Source organism: Neovison vison, chromosome 4, assembly GCF_020171115.1.
Source record: "Neovison vison isolate M4711 chromosome 4, ASM_NN_V1, whole genome shotgun sequence".
NCBI lineage: Eukaryota > Metazoa > Chordata > Mammalia > Carnivora > Mustelidae > Neogale > Neogale vison.
Window position 1 is genome coordinate 29,168,536 of NC_058094.1, and position 27,402 is coordinate 29,195,937.

General features: G+C 37.7%; 2 protein-coding genes across 3 annotated transcripts in view; one reads left to right on the top strand and one right to left on the bottom strand.

Annotated features, from left to right (window-relative positions):
• Window positions 1–1,145: 1,145 nt before the first annotated feature.
• ENY2 (ENY2 transcription and export complex 2 subunit) lies at window positions 1,146–11,135 on the bottom strand. Of its 2 annotated transcripts, none has more exons than XM_044245082.1 (5): window positions 10,977–11,135; window positions 9,469–9,545; window positions 5,592–5,662; window positions 4,175–4,249; window positions 1,146–1,381 (listed from the first exon to the last, which is right to left on the bottom strand). In XM_044245082.1, the coding sequence occupies exons 1-5, from the start codon at window positions 10,980–10,982 to the stop codon at window positions 1,305–1,307; spliced, it is 306 nt and encodes a 101-aa protein (XP_044101017.1). In that variant the 5' UTR covers window positions 10,983–11,135; the 3' UTR covers window positions 1,146–1,304. The 2 variants fall into 2 exon arrangements, with proteins under 2 accessions (XP_044101017.1, XP_044101018.1); XM_044245083.1 differs by having other exon boundaries at window positions 11,049–11,134.
• Window positions 11,136–11,348: 213 nt separating this feature from the next.
• NUDCD1 (NudC domain containing 1) overlaps window positions 11,349–27,402 on the top strand; it is an 80,616-nt gene continuing 64,562 nt past the window's right edge. The window contains exons 1-2 of the mRNA XM_044245084.1: window positions 11,349–11,561; window positions 24,323–24,477. Of these exons, the coding sequence (XP_044101019.1) occupies window positions 11,444–11,561; window positions 24,323–24,477 (273 nt within the window). The 5' untranslated portion in view covers window positions 11,349–11,443. The remainder of the gene's footprint in view (window positions 11,562–24,322; window positions 24,478–27,402) is intronic.

Genomic DNA, 27,402 nt, shown 5'->3' on the forward strand with positions numbered 1-27,402 from the left:
GTCAAATAAATAAAATCTTAAAAAAAAAAATAAGGGCAGAAGCAGACCACTGACATCCTTGCTACAAAGTGGTCCTCCGTTAGCTGCACGAGCACGGACTGGGAGCTTGTCAGAAAGGGAATGTTGTGCCGGATCTCTTACCTTCTGAATCAGTATTTTAATAAACTCTGGTAATCTGTAGGTCTGAGAGGTACCACACACAGAATAAGTAACACAGTGGGGGCAGTTAGTGGAGGAAAAGAAGTCACTATTCTAAGTGTGGTCAGTTTAAGGTGTTTATGGAACATCCAAGAAAGCTGATCCACAGCAGTTGGGTACAGGTCTGAAGGCTGGGTTGAAGTCTGGTTTGGAGAAACAATTTACCCTTTATCAACAAGTTTGTATTTGAAGCCATGGTCCAACCCAAGTTTCCTGGGATTCGCCCAAGGAAAGTGTATCATTAGTCAAGCAGAGGGCCCAGGAGGGAACACTAAGAAACACGATTATTTGAAGTCCCATACAGCAAAAGGTTTCCACAAGACACAGAAGGAACTTCCAGTGGTAGGAATGCACAATGTGAGTTGTGGGAAGAAAGTTCCAAGTGGCAGGATGGTCAACATTCTCGTTCCAGCAGAGGTCACATAAGAACAGACAAGAGTCCATTGGATTTGGCAATCTTGATGTCAGAGTAAAGCTACAGGTGGAGATTATTTCCCATTAAGTTCTTTCTTGACCTTAGTATGTGGGGATGCAATTTAGTTCCTGCTCTCAAAGTTCAGATGAGTAGAGTATGTGAGAGGAGCTTGGTATGGAGCCAGTTTGCAAATGTTCTCTTCCAATAGGATGGTAAATTCTTTGAGGAATAAGGAAGGCACATAAAGATGAGTTAAGACCCAGTCCCCAACCCTCAGCATTTATAACAAATCAGAAATAAGACATCTATAGTACAAGATGGGACATGTATTATAAAATAGCAGAGATTCAAAAGAGGAATACACCACATCCAGACAGTAAGAAGAGCCTGCTTACTCCTCCGTAATTGTTAGCACAGAGATATGCACATACTTAACACTTACACTGAATTAATTGCTGAATTTTCCTTTGAACAAATCTGGTATATTATTAATAAAGTCCCTTTTATTCCAAAATCCAAGGAAACTTCAAACTCATTCATGAGATATTTATTAAAATAACACATACATCATTACTGAAAACTGTATACCATCATACAAAAAAGAATTTTATTTTGGGAAATCGATTCCTAATTTATGGCAAGTTTTTACTTTCAGAAATAAAACCACAAAACAACACAATCTAATTCAATCTTAAAGGCTGGCATGCTGAGCAAGGAATGTTCTTATTCTTTGTAGGAGCTCCTTCTTTACACTGTCAGGTACCAGGGCTGAAATACAAAAAATAAAAATACAAGAGTAAGAAGATTCCAATTAATATGTCAATTTGGCATTTGATAATTTATTCAGAATTAACAATAAAATAATTTCATGAATAACCCATATGCCTTAAAAATGAAAGAGGTAAAGATATCTGAAAAGATAAAGTATATTTGCAATTCATTATTTAAGTGAACTATTCCATACCTAAATACACTGCACAATGAGGAGAATAAAACATGGGAAAACTCTTTAAACTAGAAGTAGAAAAGACCTTTTTGAATCACAGAGGATTATAACAAATTGATAAATTTGATTTAAATGCAACAATGACAATTTAAGAAGTTGGTCAAAATCACCATAAACAAAGGGAAAAGACAAAAAGTGGGAAAACACTCTTATAGAAAAGGCTGATCACTCACTACATTTCTCCAGATTGATAAGCGAAAGATCAGACTGATTGAAAAATGAGCAAAGGAGGTGAAGAAAAGGCAAAACAACAGTTCTTGAACATAAAGGGGGTATAACTTCCTAATTGAAATGTAAACCAAAACCACATTCAAACAGCATGTTTGGCAATCATATTGGCTAAAAACCAAAGGTCAGTAATATCATGTGTTGGTAAGACTGAGGGAAAACTGGCTCTCTTGTATGAGCTGGTGGAGGATATAAATTGGTACCACACTTTTGGGAAGCTAGTTTGGCAATACTGTATTGAAGTAAGTGCACATACTCTCTGACTCAGCAAAGATGCAAAAATTGCAACAGGAGTTACATTTGTGGTATTTTTACTTCTTCAACTTAGAACCATGTGACTATTATCTATTCAGAGTATAACTCTAAAAAAAAGAAAAAAAAGGGAAAAAAAAAAGCCCTGCTCCAAGGAATTTTTAGTAATTTTAAATTACTATTAAATGTCAATAAATCAATGTACACTGTTCCCCCCCCCCTTTCTTGGCTACTAATAAATAAGGACAATAGGCAACTAACTGAAACTTCTAATGCTACTTGCCTATATCCAAAGGAAATGAAATATTTCAGATACAGTTCAGTATTTGTATAGTGAATTCCACAAATAAGTATATAAATTAAGTAGGACACATACTCCTTTTTGCAGATTATTTAGTTTAAGCCTGCTAGAAATAAAAGCTACATGATTAATTCAAGACCACTGGAAATGTGATCACTATACATATTAAACACACTTTTAATAAAAATTATGGTGATGGAATATACATCAGTTGCCTTGGAGTTAGGGATAAGGTATGACTATAAAAGGATAGCTTGAGAGAGTTTTTTTACAGGCAGGAGAGTAGTTACATGAATCTGTACATGCATAAAAAATTCACAGAACTGCAAACTAAAAAATGGTCAATTCTACTGTATTTTAGTTAAAAAAATAAAATAAATACTTCTCTTGGCTATAAAAGACTATGAACATAAAAGAAAAGATTTATTTTTATTTCTCTGTTCTGGATTTGCTCATTTTCTAGCAGTAGAGCTATAAGGTATTGAAATGTCTAAAATAGAAATGTTGAAGGAGAAGGAAAGGAAATTTCTTCCCTGTATAACCAGCTCCAAAATGTTACATAAATTACAGAAGGAAAATAGAAAAAGAAATTGGAGAAAATTATTTTAAAATGTAAATTCATGTGGAGAGCAATAAATAATGTGTTTTGTTTTTCTTTCCTTCAGACGTACTTGATGAAAAAGTCAGTTTTTTTTTTTTTTTTTTTAAAAAAGCTGTAGACAGGCCTACAGGCTACAGGATTCTGTAGCTCTTTTCCAGCAGGTAGTTCAGAGAATTAGTATTCTCTAGTAACAATATTCAAACTTTTTTTTTTTTACTTTTTACACTTAAATTCTTTTTACTACTTCCGTGTAAGAAAATAGATAATGGATCATCTAATTTATCTGCTTCCACTTAAAATTACCAAAAGAGGGGCGCCTGGGTGGCTCAGTGGGTTCAAGCCTCTGCCTTCGGTTCAGGTCAAGGTCCCAGGGTCCTGGGATTGAGGCCTGCATCCAGCTCTCCGCTCAGCAGGGAGCCTGCTTCCTTCTCTCTCTCTCTGCCTCCCTCTCTGCCTACTTGTGATCTCTCTCTGTCAAATAAATAAATAAAATCTTAAAAAAAAAAAAATTACCAAAAGAGACCCTTTCACAAAATAAATGAAAATAATGTAGCCACATCTGAGCTAACAATATAATGTAGTTCTTAATACATATTACATATTATCAATGTTAATATAATATTTCCTCTCTTTCCTTTGTCTTCTGTAAGGAAATGGAAGATGATGGTAGTGTGAATTTTAAATACAGATTACCCACAACATGAAGTTTTAGAGCTACCAAATTCTTAACTTGGACACTTAAGAAGACAGAGCTTTACTTATTTTTAAAAAAAGAACATTGACTCGGGCTGAAGTAAAAGTCTGAATGATTAAATATGTAAGTGAAATTGGGCCATATCTAACAAAATTTATAAATCCTATCTTCAGGTGATACTTAACTCTACAAAATCCCCAATTTTAAAAATTATCTGTCTTAACAACCATTATCAACTTACATCTGTATACTGTTTTAGAGTGCAAAAACATTTTATACCTCTCATCTATTACTCAAGACTATGCCAGAGAGGAAAACAGGCAATAATAATCTTTCCCAATGAGGAAATGTAAGTACCCAAGTAATTTTGGAAAGGCTGTTTTCCCTTTAAAAAGAAAGAAAAGCTGAACCAGCAGGAGAGAGAGAAAAAAATCACATCTTCAGCACACCTTTCCTTTCACATAATTTGTATTCCTTACCTCTGCCTTTTGGTGTGATTTCAGCCACCAAGTCATCAACAGTAACGTGTTCTAGTCCTTTTTCTTTAATTACCTCTTATGCAAAAGCAAAAAACAAATCATATCATTTAAAATCATTATCTGTAAGAAAGATTTTCATAGAGGAAGGGTTAAGATCATGTTTTTAGAGTGCAGATTGGTCTTTAAAAAAAAAAAAGAGGACACTTCTTTTTCTCTTTTCTAATGAAGGTTTAGCTCAACCTTAAACATATTAAGTATTCACCAGATCAAAATCTTAAAAGCCTGTTCATCTCTCAGCTAAATAACCTGTAACTTAATAATTATTTTAACACTGAAAATGGATCTGAACTGTAAGGTCAAATCTAATTATGTGCAAAAAGCTGGAAATTTATAACAGATCTTATTTCACCATAATCATACCAGCTCCTGAATGTATGGAAGGGGTAAAAAGCTATTATTTGAGTCTAACTTGTAATTTCATAGCCCAAAATTAAAGAACAGAACAACTCCTTTGTTCCTTTCTCTTCTCGAGGCTGGGCCAAAGGAAAGAGAAGAGGGAGAGGAGTTAACATTTACTGAAACACTATTAGGCGTTAGGTGATTTACAGCATTTGATATTCGTAACAAGCTAATGGGCTGGGCATTTTTCCACTTACAGATGACCCAACTAAGGCTTAAAGATTAAATAACTCATCCAAACATGAGCTGAAATCCAGCTCTAGTCTCTTCCAGTGAAGGTCTGTATGGCCCCCAAAACTATGCTTTTTCTAATGTGCTACACTGCCTTCTTGGGATTCACGATATAAATAGTCTTTATTATTAATTGCAGAAACTACTACAATATAATGGGAGTTCACTGAAAATATCCAGAATTCCAGTATACTGAAGTCAAGCCAGAAGAGGCTCATCTTCATGACATGTATAATCTACCTAGTGGCATCATCATCAATACCTAGCAATTTTACAAGCTTCCATTCTACATTTAAAACAATGTGTAATTACCTAAGAGCTTTTATAAATAAATTTTTCAAAAATAACACTGTTAAAGCCAGGAGATATAATTCCTATGGAGTCTGCCAGTTATAAGTGTTCAATTTGTTATAAAGTTAAAACACAGGAATAACTAATATTTCACTTTGAGTACACACACTGAAAAAGGTTGGAATGAATACTTGGATGCCAGAAAAAATCTTGCCTCACTTGTTTTAAGAAAAATACAAAGAAAATTTCTAAAGATTCATGAATTATGTCTACCAAAAGGGGACGGGGAAATCACTGCTAGAAGACTGAATTTTCTATTTGTTTAAAATCATGTTTGGCACTCAGTAGATCTTAAAATACTGTCTACTATTTCCTAGTGAACCCCAAGCCAACAAGAACAATGAAATCAGCTTATCTTGTAAATGAAACTGATTACCTTTACAGTGTGCCTTCAACTGGTCCTTCCAGCCACATTCAATTAATTTAGCTCTCAGCAACTCTTTGAGGCTGTTGAAACAGAAAATGTTTTCATATTTCACTACAACAAGGTAAAATATTTTAGATAGGAATGCTTGAAGCAGAAGTTCAAATGTTCAATTAAAAATTCCCTGCCTTCTAATCTCCAAAACTTTAACTGTCACCTAATTTTGATTCTGTTATTAAATCATTCTTTGATCTTACAGAAGTCATTTGAACTCTGGACTTAATTTTCATCATCGGTAAAGGAAGTGGATAGGGTACCTAATTCTCAAGAAAACTCTACTCTCTGGCCTTCTCAGACACTTTCTACTTACTTCCAACAGGAATATTATGAGTCTTGTACAACTTCTAAATGGTATTAGTTGAGCTTGAAGCACCTACACCTTAAAATCTTCAAACTCCAAAATCTATTCTTCAACTAGACTCTTATCCTTTAGCTCTCTACTTCCCCATGATATCCCTCTCTAAACCTTAAAAACTTTCCCCTCAATTTTTTCCAATAACCCTCTAAATTACACACTAAAGATGGTATTTCATTGATTCCAAGACTGTTGTTTTTCCCCCACATTTCAACAATTCAGCAATTGGTATGCCTATCATAATTTAACTGGCAGTATCTTCTTTTTCCCTAGTAAACAAAAATAATGGTGTGGGGCTCCTGGGTGGCTCAGTCAGTTAAGTGTCTGTCTTCAGCTCAGGTCATGATCTCTCAGGGTTCTGGATTCGAGTACTGCACTGGGCTCTCAGCTCAGTGGGGGAATCTGTTTCGCCTTCTCCTTCTGCCCTTTCCCTCCTGTTTGTGCTCTCTCTCTCTCTCTTCGTCTCAATAAAATCTTTAAAAAAATATATATATGGTGTGTATTGTAACTAATGGCATCAGGGATGTAATAAAGTATTTTCTTACCAATATTTTCTTATCCTTTCACCATACCCACTCTTACAAATCCACAATCTTCAACCTAAATCATTTCTCAGAGCTTGAACATGTCATGTCCCAAACCAAACCACTTCTCTGTCAAAATTTCTCAACATTCACTATGTGACATTTCCATCTTGGTATTGATTTAGGTCTTTCCATCTTAATAGGGCCAAAAACCAAGTTCTGCTTCTCTCCCATTTCAAACTATTCTCTTCTCTCCCATTTCAAACTATTCTCCCTGTCAGAATGCCATTGTCCATCCTTGTTCCTCAGGCTAGAAAATTTGGCATCCTTCACTCAGCAACTCTGCTAAGACTACACGTACAGGCCATAGAAGCAATTCCTATTGGTTCCAGTTTTAAGTATATACTATAATTCAAATGTTTTTCACCATCTTTGCAATTATTTCAATTATTTAGTCCAAACCATCTTCTTCTCTTGACTGAACTATTACCAAAGCCCCTAACGTGTCCCCTTGTTTCCTCCCTTATATACCTTGCTCTCCTTCCTGTGCTCAAAACAGTCTGTGGTTTCGCAATTTACTTAAAATTCCAAATCTATGCTATAGCCTAAATAAACCTCCATGATCTTCCCCAAGTTATGCCTCTGACTTTATTTCTTCTTCCCCTCACCCATTTTTTTCAGGCTCACGAGCTTCCCTGTGGTCATCGAAATATTACACATACTCATCTGGGGTCCTTGGCTCTTGGGAGTCCCCTCATTCCTTCATATCCTTCTGACCTCTTACCAGTGAAGCCTTCTTTAGTTTTATTTGTCTCAAATACACACCTCATTATTTTCAGTTTTATTTTTCCTCTAGAACTTATCAATCTACATAATACAGACTTACTGTCTTCTCCCATGTAAGCTCCACGGAAGAAGAGACTTTTTATTTTGTTCGCTACTTTATCTCCAGCACCTTAACAGGACATAGCATGTGGTAGAAACTCAGTAATTTTAAACTGCGTAAGTGAAAAAACAAATAAACAATAATAAATAGCCCCCTTCCCTCATTACTGCCAATACTATCCTCTCAGTTCCCCAAGGCATTCTTCTCAATGTCTTCTTCCTCATTTCTCATATTGAGGGCTGCTTTTGCTTTAAAAGAAATTTTAAGTTCTCCTTTCTATTTTTGCTGTTTCTCATTTTTAAACTGATATAATCTGCTAACACGTTCTTCTGCAATCTTATCTCTAGCCCTTCAAGTCTATCGTCCACATTGCCAGGCTAATATTCCTCAAAAGCAAATATGATGTAGTCATCCCCCTTCTTAGGATCTTTTCATGATTCCCACCACCTAAGGATCAAGTCAACAACAGCTGTTTCTTCAAATCTGTCACTCATTTTCCTGACCTTTCTTTGACACCACTCTTAGCATAAGAAATCTCTGTAGGGTTCCAACAATGGAAATGAGACCCAGGCAAGGTCTCAGGCAAGGCCTAAGTACCTAAGTAAGATGGTAATCACACCAGGTACTTTGCTGGAACTACTAGGAGAAAGGTAGTCTGAGCCACAGGGATATGAATTCTGAACTGCTAATTTCTGCCACCTTGTGGGTGGAGTCTGCTTGAGAATAAAGCCAACACAGAGGAAAAACAGAGCTGAGAAAGAAAAAGAAAGACATAATCTTGGTAACAATTTTTGAGTGCTTGGACCCAGTGGAGACTGAAGCAACTTTAAGCTAAGCTTATGTATTTCACTGGTTAAGGCAGTTTCTGAGTTCTATCATTTGCAAATCAAAGAATTCTGACTTACACAAAAGCCACTCCTCTTGTCTACTGTCACAGCAATATCACTTCCTCACTTTACCTGCTAGCTTTAACTTTTGTATTCCTCAGAACATTATCATGTTGTAACAAGTCTGTCCTTTATTGGCTGGAAGAATGGCTAATCTTTTCCCCCATCGCTGAAGTACTTCTTTTACTATTTTGTAACTGATGACCCTAACCACCAGGTAGAGTTGAAAGATCCCTCTTGTTCCTTATATATTTCTCTTGGGCAATTTTTCACTGTTCTGGAATCCTTTCTTGGTTCCTGAGTTTCTGTTTAGTACTTCCAAAAAATAATTACCTTGGCCAATTTTGTGCTAGGGATGATGTTGGGGATACAATGGTATTTCTACTGTCAAGGAACTTAGATTTGGAGGACACAAACAAGCAAAGCAGGTGCTTATAATACAATGTAATTAAATGCTAGGCTAGAACAGGGTATCTGGGACTTCATTAAATTCCTACACAAGATGATGTTAATTAAATTAAACCTGAAAGGGGCGCCTGGGTGGCTCAGTGGGTTAAAGCCTCTGCCTTTGGCTTGGGTCATGATCCCAGGGTCCTAGGATCGAGCCCCGCATCGGTCTCTCTGCTCAGCCGGGAGCCTGCTTCCTCCTCTCTCTCTCTCTCCCTGCCTCTCTACCTACTTGTACATCTCCGTCTGTCAAATAAATAATCTTTTAAAAAATCTTAAAAAAAAAAATTAAACCTGAAAGATGGGCTAGAATAAGTAAAAGATCAGGGGAAGAATGTTTCAGAAGACTAGGAACAGCACATTCTGCTCTGAAGTTGAGAGTGTAGTAAATGAAACTGGTTCTATCACATTATCTCCCTGTTAAAAATTGGGTAACATTATGTTTTTAATTGTAGTCATTTCAGTAGTTTTTTCTTTTCCATTAGATTATACATTCTTTGAGAGAGTCATTTCTTGTTCATCTTTCTAGATGGCACACTTTTCTTTAAGAATGCAATACAGAACACACCTATTTTTTACAGATGTTAGTAACTGAAACTTGATAATCTCAATTTCCTATAATTCCTTCCATTGACATCAGTTCTGTTCCTTGATGTTTAGATGCTCATGTGTAATGTAACTATAATTTAAAGGCGTTAAATGTAGTTTACTAACACAGTATATTGCTTACCGTTCTCTTTCTCCGGTTTCTATCAACTTTTGGTTAATCGCTGCTCTCATCTGCGCATCTTTGTTCATCTTGCTAACCTGAACATCAACATGTATTTTCAGATACAGAACACATACAAAGCATTTTCTTCTAATCCTCCAGGTAAGCATCCCAACACATTTAACATTCTATCAACTGAAGGGGTGATAAATTTCAACAATGTGTTAACAATGTCATTACTCTTAATCATATTTACTGCATCCCCAAAAATTATATGATTAACTCACATTCCAATTTTTCTTCCCCCCATATACTTTTTAATTAATGAGTTTTTGGATAATCATAATTATTGTTAACTTTTATGTAACACTTATGTGCCAAGTACTGGGTTAACACATTGGTTTTTGTTTTTTTTTTAACCTCATTTAGTTCCCCAAACTGATTCTTTTACATAAGAATTATTAACTATTTGTATTTTACAATTGAGAAAACTGAGGCACCAAGACAGAAAGTGGTGAAGGCAGTATTTGAACTCATGTAGTTTGAGCCCAGCAGCACCAAAACACTGTAACATCACATCATAACTGCCTGCTAATCATTTCTGCACTTTGCATTCAAAATTTCGGGAAGTCATAGAACCTAAACACTAATAAAAGATTAAGCACTGTTGGTGAAAAATCAAAGTTCCAGATTAGGCTCTAAGTGCTCTACTTTTGAGTAGGATGAACCCAGAATTACAACTGCCAAACTAGCTCCAAGTACGTGTGTGTGTACATCTTCACCAAAGCTTGCTGGTGGGATAAAGGAAAAACAAATCTCAAACTAATTCCTAACTTAGAAAATTCTCAATTTTCCGTGGGGGAAAAAAAAAAAAAAAAAAAAAAAAAAACCGAAACCAAAGTGATGTAGAAAGGAGAAGGTTAGAATGTAACACTTGGAAAAAAACTAACATTACTGTACATAATCTGTCACTAACTTGGGACCACTTTCGCTGTGTCCCACCACGTCTACATGAAAAGCTGGCAATTGAGTTTTGAGTTAGGGAAAAAAAAATTTTTTTTTCTTGACTGGAACGGGAAAAAGGAAGGGCTGAGAACGGACTGAGAAATGTTTGCTTGTGTAGTTGGAGGCGAACATTTTCAAAATAATTCTAAGGCCTAGTCCATACCACTCCTAGAATATTGAACTTGATCTCGTCTTGGCCCCTAAAATAAGGATAGTGACCTTGGACAAGTCCATTCTTAAAGGCCTCAGTTTTCTCACTGGTAAAACGAGGGCGCTAGGGGATCCCTCCCAGTTCAGACATTCTTTGGGAAAATAGAATAGGGCGGAGACAGCGGGAGAGGCGGGAGGGGAGGAGCCAGAAAACAAAGCGTGGACTGGCTTCAGGCCAACTCCGGTTGCACGCCCTGTCGGAGAGCCCTACAGGCCCGCGAGCGCGGGTCGGGGAAGCTAACGAAAGACAGCACATCGAAAGGAGCCTGGGCTGGGCCCGGGTCCCGGCCCTGAGGACCACGGGCATAGCTCACCACCATCACCGCGGGCGAGGGCCGTCCCTTCCCAGCGACGAAATGACCCTTGCGCTGACGACCGTTACCTACCACACTCTTCGGCTGCCCGGACCTAGACCCTCAGTAGCTCGGGCACCTAAGCACACAGAAAGCTAAAACACGCATTTCCGGGGCGGGGTCTCGCCACCCTGCCTATAACTGTGAGAATTTAACCAGCGCGGGCCGCCTCCTGGTAGCTCAGCCTTCTGGGTAAGAGAGTCCAGAGCATGCTCTCTCGCGCGGGTACTGAGTCTCCGAAAAACTACCTAGCCCGACATGCAACGGAGTCAACTTTCTCATGGACACTACATTTCCCAGAAGGCATCCCGCACCGCGGTGTTTTCTGGGATGGGAACCACGCCGCCCTAGAGCCTCGGGACTAAGAGCAAAGCGCGGACCTTTCAACAAGAGCTTTATTAATTCTCACGCTACGACCCAGAAAGGCTATGGAGGTGGCTGCTAATTGCTCTCTACGCGTGAAGAGACCTCTGTTGGATCCCCGTTTTGAGGGATACAAGCTCTCCCTCGAGCCGCTGCCCTGTTACCAGCTGGAGCTTGACGCAGGTGGGAAGCGGCGGCGCCCCCCGGCACCCTAGTCCTTCCCCCTGTCGGCTGCCAGCGGTCGGACCCTTCCCTCATTTTCTTCCTTTCTGACTTGGGCAGGCCCGGCGACCGGGGCCTTCCGCACGGCGGCTCGGGCTGGGGTAGACCGAGGGTGGCCGCCCTGGAGACGGGCGCCCATCCCGGAACCCAGTGGGAGTCTCTTTCGCGTGGCTGTTAGGCAGCGAGACCCTGGGCCGGCGCTGGCTCGGGCTCCCAGGCTCGTCGGGGGGCACGCGACTGCTGCTGCCTGGGCTCCGGTCGCCTGTCCGTCCTGGCCTGGCCCTGCTGCGGAGAAAACTCAGGACTCGTTTCGCTCTCGAGCATCCTCGGGAACCGTGTGCGCTGAGAAGCCACACCTCCTGCGAGGACCCCCAGCTCCTGTTTCCTCTGGCGGAGACCCATTTCGTAGAAGAGAAACTCCATTGCAGTTCAGAGCATTTTTAGTTGCATAGGTGCTGTCACACTAAGGACATAATCGTAGAGAACATGTCTAGAAAATTTTAAGGGAAAGTCGATTTCATGCCTATGCTTCTGCTGTTTCTTTTGTGTATCTGAGGCTGGCCAAAAAATCCTTCCTCGTTCTTAAGAGGTAACGAGTGGCATTTTCGTTAAAAAGCCCAGAGATCTGCATTTTTAATATAACTTTGGTTATATTAACCATGCACTGGTTCTAGTGCATGTTGCGAGTGGATCGCACGTTGAGAAATACTGATCTAGAATTAAGGAATTTTATCGAATAAGTGTTTATTAATTGATACATCGATAGAGAGCCTGTTTTAGGAAACATCTATTGAGAGAGGCTTTTTATGTTACAGGGTGATATTATCAAGATGAATATGATACAGTCTGTAAGATAAGAGTGCATTTGGCTACTTTGGAAGAAAAATATAAACATATTTACAAATCAGTGCGATAAGGCAGTGATTGGGTTAGGTACGGAACGTGATGGAGTGTTTAAGCATCTTTCCAAACCAGCAGGGGGATCTGGGAAGGCTTCCTGGAGGAGTTGATATCTAAGTTGAGTTTTGAAGGAGAAGTAAGAGTTTACTGGGTTAAGATAAAATGAACTTAGCTTTTCTTTCATTCCCTTATTTTCCTTCTTCCACACCATGTCAGTAATTGATACGACTATATTTCGTTTGTGCATTAAAAAGCCACCCAAACTCAGTGGCTCAAAAGAGTAAGCAGTTACAGTTGCTCACAAGTCTACAAGTCAGGTAGGTGTTTCTTCTAGTAGTGGCTTGGACTCATTCCTGCATCTTTGTTCACTTATGTATCTGCTTGGTGGCTCTGCTCATCCTGGCTAGACTTCCTCATATGTTTGGGGGGTTCTCTGGCTATAGACTACTATAAGATTATTTCAGATGGTCTTTGCTTGACTCTTCTCTGTGTGGCTTCTCATTTTTAGCAATTTAGCCCAGGCTTACTCCAAGAGAAAAGTAACCGTGCACAGGCACTTTTTCAAGCTACTGGTGTGGAATAAGTTTGCTGTTGTCCCATTGGTCCAAACAAGCCATATAAACAAGGCTTCAGGTCAATGTAGCAAGCACATAGGAAAGGACATAGGTTCAGGGAGGCATAAAAAATTGGGCCTATTGTTCTAGTCTATATGTAGTTGCTTATGTTGGAATTGTGGAGTATTTCTTCTTGTAGTCTCTCTCTTCAGTCAGCAATATAGTCCGCTCAAGATTTGACTTCTCCTTGGCTCTTCCGTTCTGAATCAAGTTATCTCTTATCTAAACTATAGTAGTTTATTGACTAGCTTTACCGCCATTCCATTTTCCTTCATTCCATTCTCTGTAAAGTAGTATCATAGTTTTTAATTTTATATTTATATGATATCCTCTTTCCTCCCTAGACTGTGAGCTCCATGAAGACCGTAATGTTTTCTTTTGTTCACTGCTCTGTCCCTAGTGCTTAGCATTGTAGCTGCTCAATAAATCGAGTGAGTGAAGAAAAGGAGTTGTTATTGAGGCCATTCCATTCCTGAGAAAGCGTGAGCAATGGGAGAGAGTAAGTAGGTGTTGTGTGGGACCTGATGCAGTCCTGTATAGCTGCAGCAAAAAATCTGGGGAAGTAGAGGCCACTTAGAAAAATAGGTGAGGGCACTGTTTGCCTTGTGGATTTTATCCACATGGATAAGTCAGTGTTTCCCAGACGTTTTCTTGGGCCCTTAAAATGAAAAGTAAAAGCTCAGCTGTCAAAGATTTGCCAGCTTTTTAATTTGCTAAGTGGAGATGTTTCTTTTTGTTTGTTTCAATTTTATATTTAAATTCTAGTTAGCTTACATATAGTGTAATATTGGTTTCAGGAGTAGAATTCAGTGATTCTTTCTTCACTTATATATAACACCCAGTGCTCATCACAAGTGTCCTCCCTCCTTAATGTCCGTCACCCATTTTAGCCCATGCCCCACACACCACCCCTCCAGCAACCTCGGTTTGTTCTTTATAGTTAAGAGTCTCTTACGGTTTGCCTCCCTCTTTTTTTCCCTCCCTTCTTCTATGTTCATCTGTTTTGTTTCCTAAATTCCACATTTGAGTGAAATCGTGGTACTTGTCTTGCTTTGACTGACTTGTTTAGCTTGGCTTGACAAACTAGCTCCTAAGTGGAGATGTTTCTTAAAAACTGATGTCCTCACCCATTCTTTCATAAGCAAAAGGATATTTTAACATCAAAAAAGCCGGAAGCAAACTCTCCCAATACCTCTAAATTGAATACATTAACTTTATTAACACCTCACCAAGTTGTCTTGTTCTCTCCTCTTTTCACCATTGTTGGTTTTGGAGTCTGTGTTTGGGATGCAGGGCTGGAGGTCATGAGGTGCCATTTAGGGTTTTAGGTGCAGAGAAGAAATAGATTGAGAGATTGAATGGTCTAATCTTAGCTTTTGTGGAGGTTGAATTTGGAAGATTGGAGGAATAGAGACGAGGAGACCACTTTGCAGGCTTTTGCAGTAGTTCATGTTGAGGGGCTTGCATTAAGAATTGTTACTTAAGGGGCGCCTGGGTGGCTCAGTGGGTTAAGCCTCTGCCTCCGGCTCAGGTCATGGTCTCATGGTCCTGGCATCCAGCTCTCTGCTCAGCAGGGAACCTGCTTCCCTTCCTCTCTCTCTGCCTACCTCTCTGCATACTTGTGATCTCTGTCTGTCGAATAAATAAATAAAATCTTTTAGAAAAAAATTGTTACCTGAGGAGAATGATGGAGATTTTATTCTTTTTAAAACTGTCATTTCTAGAGACAGTGAGGATGACTAAGGAGTTCCTCTTGGCAATTTGATTTCTTTTATGCCTTAATTCAGCAAAATGTTAGTGGATGGTGTGTGAAGTAGTGCATTTAGGATGTGAGGATGAAGATGTGCTCTGGTTTCAAACAGCTCAAAATACTAGTTTATTTTTATCCTCTTGTTTTAAATAATGTTAGTAAATTGTTCTGAAGTTCCCTTTGCCACATAAAAAATAACTGTCAATTTGTGTATTCCAAAGAATTAAGCAAAAACCCCTTTTTCATAAAACTGTGATTGCCCTTTGAACCAACAATTCCAATTCTGGACATTTAACTTATACAGGTCTTCTCCCTTCACTTACAGGGGTTATGTCAAGACAAACCTGTCTTAAATTGAAAAATGCATTTAATACATCTGCTCTGCCTAACATCGTAACTTAGCCTAGCCTATCTTAAGTGTGCTCAGCTTGGAGTAGCCTAGAGTTGGGCAGAATCATCTAACACGAAGTCTAGCTTATAATACAGTGTTGAATCTCATGGAATTTATTGAATACAAAGTAAAAAACAGAATTGTTGTATGGGTACAGAATGGTTTTAAGTGAATGGTTTGTTTACCTTCATGACCAGTCATGTGCCTGACTGGGAGCTGTACCTTGCTGACATGGCCCAGCATCACCAGTAATACCCTCCCTACTGCATGATCATTGGCCTGGGAAAAAATCAGAATTCAAAAGTGCAGTTTCTACTGAGTATGTATTGTTTTGGCATCATTGCAAAGTCAAAAAATCCCAAGTTGAACCAATTTAAGTTAGGGATTGTCAACATATTTTTTTCCCCATACTTACTCTTCACTGTGGAAATGTCTGCATATGTTTTCCCCCTGTATTTTACCTAGCTAACTCATACTCCATTTGTACATCTTGGTTTACATGTTACTTACTCATAGATCCCTTTCTTGACTGTCTAGTTAGAATCTATACTACAGAATCTGTACAAATTAGAATCTGTAGTCTGCTTTAATACTGTGCCTGGTCATAAACTTTATCATACTTTGTACCATTTAGTTTCTGTTTTCTCTTTTAAAACTGTTGGTTTTGTTATGGATGGTTCCAATGTCCATCTTTCAGTGCTTTACTTGTAGGCCTGGAGCATGCCTGGTGAATAATAGATGATTTTATATCACACATGCACATTAAATAGGTTTATTGGGATAATTGACAATAAACTGCACATATTTAAGTGTACAGGTTGCCAGACATAAATACACAATCATTGAAGTCCTCACTATAAACAAGATATTAAATTTAGCTCTCATCCTCAAAATTTCCTGTGGCCTTTGTGACTAGCCCTCTGTTCCCCTGTATACCCACTTCAGTCCCTAAGCAACTGCTGTGCTCTTTGTCATGATAGATCAGCTTGCATTCTCTAGAGTTTTATATACATGGAATTATACAGTATGTACTCTTTTTTGTCTCGCTTTTACTCAGCACAATTACTTTTAGTTCGTGCTTGTGTGGGAGAAGGATGTTGAACTCTCTTTCATTGTGGATTTTTCTCTTTTTCCCTGTAGTTCTGTCATTTTTGCTTCATCTATTCTAAAGCTCTGTTATGGAGGCGCCTGGGCAGCTCAGTCAGTTAAGCCTAACTGAGTCAGTCAGGCTCAGGTCATGATCCCAGAGTTCTGGGATCTAGCCCCACATCAGGCTCCCTGTTCAGCAGAGAGCCTGCTTCTCCCCTGCCCCTCATCCCACTTGTTCTCACACCGTTTCTCTCTCTCAAATAAATAAATAAAATCCTAAAAAAAACAAACAACAACAAAAAAACCTGTTATGTTGCATAAACACTAATATTTTGTCCTCTTAATAAATTGACACCTTTATCATTAAAAAAATAACCTTTATTCTTGGTGATATTCTTTGCTCTGAAACCTACCTGATACTAAAATAGTCACTCAGGCTTTCTTTTGCTAAGTGTTATCATAGTGTGTGTATTTATTTATTTCCATCTTTTAAGTTTTGACCTGTTTGTGTTTTAGTATTTAACATGTATTTTTTATTGGCAGAAATAGTTGAGTCTTGCTTTTTTATTCAACCTGACAATCTCTGCCTTTTAATTAGACTGTTTACATTTGATGTGATTATTGATTTTGTTAGTTTGGGTCTTTCATCTTGCGATTGGTATTCTGTTTTGTCCTATCTAGTGTTTGGGAAAACGAAATTTTCTGTTTTTTTAAAAATTTAAAAGAAATTTTTCATTTTCATTTTTTAATGTTCTTTTACATTATCTTCTTTTAATTTTATTTATTTACAGAGAGAGAGAGAGATCACAAGTAGGTAGAGTAGCAGGCAGAGAGAGAGTGGGAAACAGGCTCCCCACTGAGCAGCGAGCCCGATGTGGGGCTCGCTCCCAGGTCCCTGAAATCATGACCTGAGCTGAAGGCAGAGGCTTAACGCACTGAGCCACCCAGATGCCCCTGGATTGAGTATTTTCTTATGAAATCATTTTTGTCACATTTGTTGGTTTATTAACTATAACCCTTTGTTATTTTACTAGTTCCTTTAGGGTTAAGGGTATGAATCTTTAACTTACTACATGATACATTGAAATAATGTTACACTACCTAACTTGTAATATAAGACCCTATAATAGTATACTTCCGTTTCTTTTTTTCTGGCCTTTATGCTATTATATTTATGTTTTCAAAAGACATTTTTGGCATGTGTAGGATTCTAGGTTGATACCTTTTTTGTTTTCAGTACATTTGATCCTTGAATAATAAGGGTTTAAAATATGCAGGTCCACTTATACTTGGATTTTTTTTTTAATAAATATGGTACAGACCATAAATGTGTTTTCTCTTCCTTATGATTATCTTATTAGCACTTTTTTCTTGCTTATTTTATTGTAAGAACATAGTATATAATATATATACAGAATATGTGTTAATTGTGTTATTGGTGAGATTTCTGGTTTATGGAGAGTCAAAAGATATAGGTGGATTTTTTAATGTATACCGGTCAGTGCTCCTAAACCTTGTGTCATTCTAAGGTCAGCTATATTTTAAAGATGTTGCCTCACTGTCTTCTTGCTTTTATTGTTTCTGATGGAAATCTGCTTTTTCCAGTCTCCATTCTTTTATACATGACATGTCTTTTTTCTCTTTTACATTGATTTTGAGCAGTTTGATTATGTTGTGCCTTGGTGTGGTTTTCTTCATGAGTCTTGGGCTTTGAGTTTTGTTGGTCTGTCTAGATCCGTGGGTTTATAGTTCTCCAGTTTGGAAAGTGTTCAGCCATTCTCTTTCATTTTTGTTTTTGTTTTTTTTAGGAATCCAGTTGCCCATTTTTAGATTGCTGGAAATTGATCCCAGCTCATCAGTGCTCTTGATTTGTATGTGTTTTTCTGTTCTTTTTTCCCCCCGTGTTTTATTTTGGATAATTTTTATTTTCATGCCTTTACCTTCACTAATCTTTTCTTTTGCAATGTCTAACGTGTTATTAATCCCATTACATGTATTTTTCATCACAGATATTGGAGTTTCTTTTTATGTTTTTCATGTCTATTGTTCTGAGCATATGGAACGCACTTTAATAACTTTCAATGTTCTGTTCTGCTAATTATAACTTCTCTGTCAGTTATGTTGAGCTGTTGATTGATTATTCTCTTCATTGTGGATTTTGGGTTTTTTCCCTCTATATGAATAGTAATATTTGATTGATGCTAGAAATTGTGAATTTTATGTTTTTGGCCATAGGACAGATTTGAATTCTTATAAGCTTCATCCGCTTTATTCTGGGATGCAGTTGTGTTACTGGAAACAGATTAATTTCATTTAGTGTTTTATGATATGTTAGGCTGGTCTGGAGCAGTATTCAGTTTGTCTCACTACTGATAGAAAAGTTTTCTGTGTACTTTACCCGTTATCCCATGAATTAGGTGTTTTCTCCATTCTAACTATTGGGAGCAGTCATAGTTCCCAGCCTTGTGTGAGTGCCAAACTTCCTTCTTAATCTAGAAGAAGTAGGAGAGAATGGAATATGTGAAAATTAACCTTGGACAGGAGAAGAGAAACAGAGAAATCAAAACTTTTTCTTCTTATGTGTAATACAGCAAATACTTTACATGATTTAAGGTTAAGCTTATCAATAATTTTATAGGACAAGTATTATTAATTTTCATTACAGATGTGGAGATAGGGTAGAAAGGCTAGTTACAATAAAACTACTTGACCGTGGCAAAACTGACTCCAAAGCTCATGCTTTTTCTGATCTATATGGTCTCTGGACTCTTTACTTCAGGGGAGGGAGAGTAAAAGCTGGAAGGTTTAGCCTGTAGTCAGAGTAAAGGGAAGAAGAGCTATGTAACCATTAGATTTATGTAGCGTTTACTCTAAAATTCATATCTGCTCTTAGGGTAGAAAATATGAGGGGGCGCCTGGGTGGCTTAGTGGGTTGAGCCTCTGCCTTCGGCTCGGGTCATGATCTCAGGGTCCTGGGATCGAGTCCTGCGTCGGGCTCTCTGCTCAGCGGGGCTGCTTCCTCCTCTCTCTCTCTCTCTCTCTCTGCCTGCCTCTCTGCCTACTTGTGCTCTCTCTGTGTCAAATAAATAAATAAAATCTTTAAAAAAAATATGAGGAAGAGAGGTAGATGACTATGTTAATTTGTGCAGAAGCATTGTATAAAATAGGTTAGTGGAAGCAATGCTCTCAATTCTAGTTCTGTTATGTTCTGTAAATCTTACTTCAGAGCTCATAGCGTGGACTTGTGCAGTAGTTACACCTTATCCAGTTTCAGTTTCACTGTCTGCAGTTTCAGTTACCCATGTCAGCTGCCATGCAGAAGCAGGTGATCCTCCTCCTGGCGTATTGTCAGAAGATTGGTAGTAGTCTAGCATCACAGTGCCCACGTCATTCCCCTCACTTCATCTCATCCCATAGGCATTTCATTCTCTCACATTATCACTGGAAGAAGGGTGAGTACAGTATTTGAGAGAGAGAGGCCACATTCGTGTAACTTTTATGACAGGGTTTTACTGTAAGTGTTCTATTTTATTATTAGTTACTGTTAATTTCTTATTAGGCCTAATTTCTAAATTAAACTTTATTATTGATAAGTATGTATGTATAAGAAAAAAAGTATATATAGGGCTAGCACTATCTGTGGTTTCAGGCATTCTCTGGGGATCTTAGGACATATCCCTTGCAGATAAGGGAGATGGGGCTGTACTCTTTTTTACATCTTTTTACACAAATAGAGAACTCAGTAACTAAGTGAAAAGACTTATTATTAGAAGATAAATTGTCTAAGAAGTGACCTTTGTAATACAAGTTAATTTCTTAATGTTCTTCGTTTCTATCCCCGCTTTTTTAAAACTATGAACTCTACTTATATAGGTATTAGAACAAATCATATTTAATCAGTGTTGAAAGAGTTGAATATTGGCAATTTCACGTGGCTCAACGTAACAGTATATTTTGAAAGGACAAGAAGCAGTAATTATAACCATTATTAACACCATTATAAGGATCATGTCTGTTTTATATTAACCAGTGTATGCCCATTCCCAAGCACAGTATATGTAATAGACATTCAGTAAAAAAATTGTGAATGAGAAGCTATAGGTTTTTCAAGTTTCATACATGTTTTATGAGAAATCTAGGTGAAGATTAAGGGAGATTTTCTTATTGTTGGGTCCTAAGTTCTTTTAAAAAGACTAGTAGAGAAAGGTTTTTTTTTTTTTTTAAGATTTTATTTATTGATAGAAGGACAGCAAGAGAAGGAATACAAGCAGGGGGAGTGGGAGAGGGAGAAGCAGGCTTCCCACTGAGAAGAGGCCCTGATGTGGGACTTGATCCCAGGAACTGGGATCATGACCCCAGCCGAAGGCAGATGCTTAACGACTGAACCATCCAGGTGCCCCAAGAAAGATTTTTGTTTAGCAAAGCTCTTTTATTTCCAATGCGAGATAATATTAAATAATAAAATATTTACTACTCTGGCTTCTTAGCCCTCTATTAAAGAGCTTCCCCTTCTTCCACCTTTTCCAAGATTCCAGCAGAAATTCGAGACTCCTTTTTCTCTGCCTTCTTTCTTAGGACGCTCTACTGAAGAGGAGCTCTGCTAGTGATTAAGTTTGTTACTCTGTGAACACTGCTTTCCTTTCAGTTGTTCTGCCTCTCCTTTTATAAACTCTAGATGGTTAACATGAAAAATGCAATGATAGCTTTTACTTTCTCATTTGAGGCCAAAGATGCAGCTTATTCTATACACTAACAAGCTTTTATAAATTATTAAGTATGTAATATACCCTATGCTCATTTCTGTGTCCTAATAACTTAGTAAATTATCTTGTCCAAATGCAACAACGGAATACAGACTATATTATGGTCACCTAATAATGATTTTCTAGAACCTTATGTTCACAGATGAGATAATGTAATAAGGCAGAGGGCTAAGAAGTCTCTGGCTTGTTTGGGATTGCTCCGGGTCTTTGGCACAAATATGAAGAAAATGTATTTGTCATATCTTCCTCTAATATTATTACTTTGGGTCATTATGTTACCATGCATATGTCTTGCAGTATTGAGTTTCATCCACACTGTGGTGCTAGAAAACCAAGAATTGATTGTTTCCCTCCTAATCAGTGGAATATGTATTTCTAAGTGTTCCTTATAAAATAAATACTTTCTTGAATTATAAATAGCAGCTACCTCAGCCTTCATCAGATCCATGATAAAGTTATGATTTTACCTCTGAGATGCCTCCAAACTTCAGTGAGTCATCCTTTACCAAGATGACTGCAATAACTTTCTAATGTGTTAACCATAAAAATAAAACAGCCAAGTTATTTTATCAACAGTGGAGTTACTTGGGGATATCAGAGAATTGCAATTCGGGACATATAAGCATAGGAAAACCTTAGGCAAGCCCTGCAAACAAAGGAGAGGAATGTTATTTTATGGAGAAGGATGAGGAAGTTGGGAGGGGTTGTTTGGAATGAAAGTCAATTGAAGAGCAGGAGTACAGGGTAATGTTGATTTCTCATTAAATGACTTGCAGGAATAGTGCCATTTCTTGTAGGAGATGCATTTAGTGTACATCTTCTCCCTGTTGGGAGTCTGTAACTGGTGATTCTCTTCTATTGGATATTCTTCTGTTGGGGTCTGTAATTAACAGTACTTCCTATAAATGATGTTGGATAGTAGGGTTCCCCCTGCTAGCCTCTCCACTGTATTTTTAGTGAGCTTTCCTTTTATTAATATTTACACTGGATTTTACCTTGCTTTGCTTCAGTCTGTTTTACATACTATAGTTGTAAGTAATCTTTTATAAATTCAAATCTGAACTTTACTCTCCTGCTTAGAAACTTAAATCAATTACATTAACTTTGTTGTTGAAGACAGGGCCTTTCATGATCCAGCTCCTGCCCAGTTCTCTAGCTTTGTTGTCTGAAGCCGGGGTGCCTGAGTGGCTCAGTGGGTTAAAGCCTCTGCCTCCAGCTCAGGTCATGATACCAGGGTCCTGGGATCGAGCCTTTTCTTACACAGATCTCCATGGTGCTATGTATTTCGGCCAGTTTGGCCTTCTTTTGGTTCTTTGAACACATGTTTTTCCTCCTACTTTGCCTGCTTTTCCTTCTGCCTCTGTGTGTGTGTGTGTGTGTGTGTGTAGATATATTTCTTCATGAGCTAACTTTATCCTTACTAGCTTGGCTTACATTTCTGAAATCTTTCATCAGTTCCCCTACTCCACAGACCAGTGCCCAGTGTTATTTGTTCTCATGGTACCTGGTAACTTTTCTTCTCACCATTTATTACAGTTTCATTATATATTTACTTTTGTGATTATTTAACTAATGTTCATTTTCTCACTGAATCATAAGTGGTAAGAAGATAGATTCTGTGCTTTTTGCTCATCATTGTATCAATGGTGCCTGTTAAAATATTGCCGAATAAATCAGTGAATGAATGTAAGTCAGCCAGGGCTCAAGGCAGGTAATAGAAGTAGGAACCGATAAACAGTACGGAAAAAAAAATTGGAAATACAGTAAGTTTGAATTTTCTGTTGTTTTTATTTTTAAATTTTTTATTTACAGTAAGTTGAGTTTTGTATTAAGGTAAGCATAGTTTCCTTAAATATTTCCCGTCAGCAGAAATTAATTCTAAATCATGGGCAGCCTGAGCTATAAGGGTTCCTTTCTGCGGATGAGGGAAGAAAGAGAGGAAGCAGAGATCACATTTTATAGATTAAAATTAAGGAAGTAGGTGTGCCTGAGTGTCTCAGTCAGTTAAGCGTCTGCCTTCCGCTCAGGTCATGATCCTAGGGTCTTGGGATCCAGCCCTAGTTGTGCTCTCTGCTCAGCAGGGAGCCAGCTTCTCGCTCTGCCTGCTGTTCTCTCTACTTCTGTGTGCACTCAGGGGTTCTCTTGCTCTCTCTCTGCCAAATAAATAAATACTTTAAAAATAATTATGGAAGTAGCTAAGAAAGTAGATCTTAAAAGTTCTCATCACAAAAAAATATGTGAGGTGATGGATGTGTTCAGTAATTTACTGTGGTAATCATTTCACAATATGTTCGTACATCAAGTCATTATGTTCTACAACCTTAAACTTATACATGTTATATGCCAGCTACATCACAGTATAAATGGAAAAAAGTAAAAATAAAATTATGGAACTCACTCATGCCCTAGTGGAAAACCGTGTTCTTTAACTAGGAAACCTTGTTTCTATTCCAGGTAGACTATTTTGTTCTGTACCCTTAGGAAAGATGTGAGAAAACATTGGAGATATCACCATTTGTGCTTACCTTTGTTTCTATAATTGTATAATGAAATAATAAAAAATCTCATTATTTCTTAATGTGTGTTAAGAAAGGAAAGAGATATAATAGAGGTAAAAGCATTTTTTTAAATTAACCCATAATATTATTTGCCTCAGGGGTACAGGTCTGTGACTCATCAGTCTTATACAATCCACAGCACTCACCATAGCACATACCCTCCCCAGTGTCCATAACCCAGTCACCCTCTTTCTATCCCCATCCTCCAGCAACCCTCAGTTTGTTTCCTGAGATTAAGAGTCTCTTATGGTTTGTATGTTTCCCTGGTCCTATGTTGTTTCGAGGTAAAAGCATTTTAAAAACTATAAAAATTCTCTCTAAAATAGATGTAAAATTTGCCCCAAAGACAGGAGATCTTAAATTTTAGAATTCTCTGCTTTTTAATTCATAATTGCAAGGAAGAGGTGCCTAAAAGAAAAGGTAATGGCATGAAAAGCCCTGTCTCTCATATAGCTACTGTCAGGGATGGTTCAGTTTTGTTTACTGTTTATCCTCTATGCACAGTGCCTAGAAATTGTTTTAAAATGAATAATATAGTGAATTTGTCCCAAAGGCCTTTGTGATTAGCATTCTGTGATTTCCTCACCTTGTAAGCATCCTGCAGAAAGAAATAATCTTGAGACAAAATTTGTGATGTTTATTTTTCTTATATTTCAGCTGTGGCAGAAGTAAAACTTCGAGATGATCAATATACACTGGAACACATGCATGCTTTTGGAATGTATAATTACCTACACTGTGATTCATGGTATCAGGACAGCGTCTACTACATTGATAACCTTGGAAGAGTTATGAATTTAACAGTAATGCTGGTAAGAAAAATATCTATAATGGGATTTTCCAGTAAATCTGATTCTTAATTTTCATTGAGAAAATTGAGGTATACACATTTTTTATATATATAGAATCATTCCTATCATTAATCTATATAAAACTCTATTCTGTTTAATTCAGTTTTAATTGTTGCCTTTGTTCCTGTTACACTTAAGTATTCCACTCCACTCCCACCAATGAGCAACTACTCTGATGGGTTTTATAGATCAATATTGGTATAACTGTTCATGTCTGTTTTTTCTAAGATGAAGTGTTAGCCCTGACCATGACAATGGATTTGTCTTTTTCCTTTAGTTCTTGCTTTTTGTATTTTTAATTGTGTTAATTGGGGTACAGACATTTTGTCTGCTATGGATTTATCCTTTTAGCATTATGAAATGCCCCTCCATCTCTAGACTCTGGGAATGATTTTTGTCTTGAAATCTCCTGGTATTAATGCAGTCGTGCTGGCTTTTTTGTTTGTTTGTTAGTAATATATATCTTTTTCTACCCTTTTTCTTTCAGTTTATCAGTATTGTTGTTTTGAGCCTGATGCCTTAGACTGCTCAACCATCCTGACATGACAGTGTTGTTATTATTAAAGTACGTCTCTTGTAAAGAGCATGTAGTTGGGTCTTGTTTTGTATCTAGCATGACAATCTGTCCTTTAATTGAAGAGCTTGGTACATTTATATTTAATGTAATTACTAATATCATTGGGTTTATGTTACCATTTTGCTGTCTTTTCAGCTTGTCCCATCTGTTCTTTTTTTCTTTATCTCTGTTCCTTCTTGTTTTTGGATTAAGCAAATTTTCTTAAAATTCCATTTAATTTTCTCTTGGCTTTTATCTAAACCCTTCTGTATTATTATTTTAATGGATAATAAAGATTTTATAGTATTCATCCTTAACTTATCATAGTCTTCCTCTAATTAATATTTTACTATAAAAATGTAACAATAATATATTTCCTTTTATTTCTCTTATACCCTTCAAGCTGTTTTTGTCCTGTACTTTACTTCATGTTGTAAATTCCACAATAGAGTGTTAGTGTATTTGCTTTAAACGGTCAGAATAATAATAGCTTCCTGAGTATTCCCGGCTCCTTCTAGCACAGTTTTACATTGCCTCTTCAGAAACATCAGTCTGATTTTTTTTTTAAGATTCTGCATATAAATGAGATCATATGGTATTTGTCTTTCTCTGACTTATTTCACTTAGCCTGAAGCCCTCAGGGTGCATCCATGTTGTTGCAGTTGCAGGATTTCATTCCTTTTTATGGCTAAATAAAATTTTATAAAATGCATTTTCTTTATCCATTCATATATTGATGGACATAGGTGTTTTTTGTTTTAATATTTTGGCTATTGTGAATAATAATTCAGTGAACATAGGGGTACATAAATCTTTTCAAGTTAGTGTTTTTATTTTCTTTGGATAAATACAGGAAAGAGGAATGACCGGGTCATATGGCAGTTAAACCTAAGTCCCATCTCATCTAGTAAGCTTTCCCTGACATCCTCCCTCGGTGCCTCCAGGAATATCCAAACCATTGGCCTCACATTTGTGTGTACTTTGAATTCCTTCTAGGCCAAGGGTTGGCAGACCTTTCCTGCACAGGGCCAGATTATTAATATTTTAGGGTTTGTAGTCTAGACAGTCTTATGTCATGACTGGTCGGTTTTGCTGTTGTGGTATGAAAACAGCATTAGAGGGACGCCTGGGTGGCTCAGTGGGTTAAAGCCTCTGCCTTCGGCTCAGGTCATGATCTCAGGGTCCTGGGATCGAGCCCCATATCAGGCTCTCTGCTCTGCAGGGAGCCTTCTTCCTCCCCTCTCTCTCTCTGCCTGTCTCTCTGCCTATTTGTGATCTCTCTCTCTCTCTCTCTCTGTCAAATAAATAAAATCTTAAAAAAAAAAAAAAAAAAAGAAAGAAAACAGCATTAGAGGGCATCTGGGTGGCTCAGTTGGTTAAGTGACTGCCTTCAAGTCAGGTCATGATCCTGGAGTCACAGGATCAAGTCCCATATCAGGCTCCCGGCTCCATAGGGGTCTGCTTCTCCCTCTGACCTTCTCCCCTCTCATGCTCTCTCTCCCTTTCTCTCTCATATAAATAAATAAAATCTTCAAAAAAAAAAAAAGAAAACAGCATTAGACACTATATAAATGAATGAGTGTGACTGCATTCCAATAAAACTTCATTTTTAAAAATGACATTGTCCAGATTTAGGTCATTGAGTATAGTTTGCCAACCCCTGGGCTAGGCCCTGGGTTTTTCTTACATTTCTATAATCCTGCCATCCTACAGAAGACATGGTCAGTATGTTTATTGAAATAATAACAGCTGTTTAAAGCTTGTTCTTATCCTTTGGAGTTGGCTTTGCATTCTTTTTCGCATTCTCTCTTTTTTTTAGATTTTTAAATTTATTTGATAGCAAGCATGTGTGTATGATGAGGGTCAGAGGGGGAGAGAGACTCCTCAAGCAGACTCTTGCTGAGCAGAGAGCCCTAAATGGGGCCTGATCCCAGGACCCTGAGATCATGACTTCAGCAGAAATCAAGAGCTGGTCGCTTAACCAACTGAGCTAGCCAGGCTTTTCTTTCTTGATAGGATTTTTCTCTTACTATTTCATCTTCAGGCTCAGGTGTGAGTCTTTGGTTTGGTGAGATAATTTTAGTGAATAAGTATTTACTTTTCTTCAGGTATTTATTAAATGCTGTTATGTGCTTTATGTGCTTTGTGGCCACAAAGACAAATAAATTGATAACATGTAACATTGGAAGGAGGGATAAGATATAAACATAGTATGGAGAAAGAAATGATAAATGTTGAAAGATGAAGTGTTCAGAGAAGTTTCAGAAGAGATGTCACTTTAACAGAATTTTGAAAGATCAGTTAGTTTGCTGTGCAGATTGAGGCAGCTA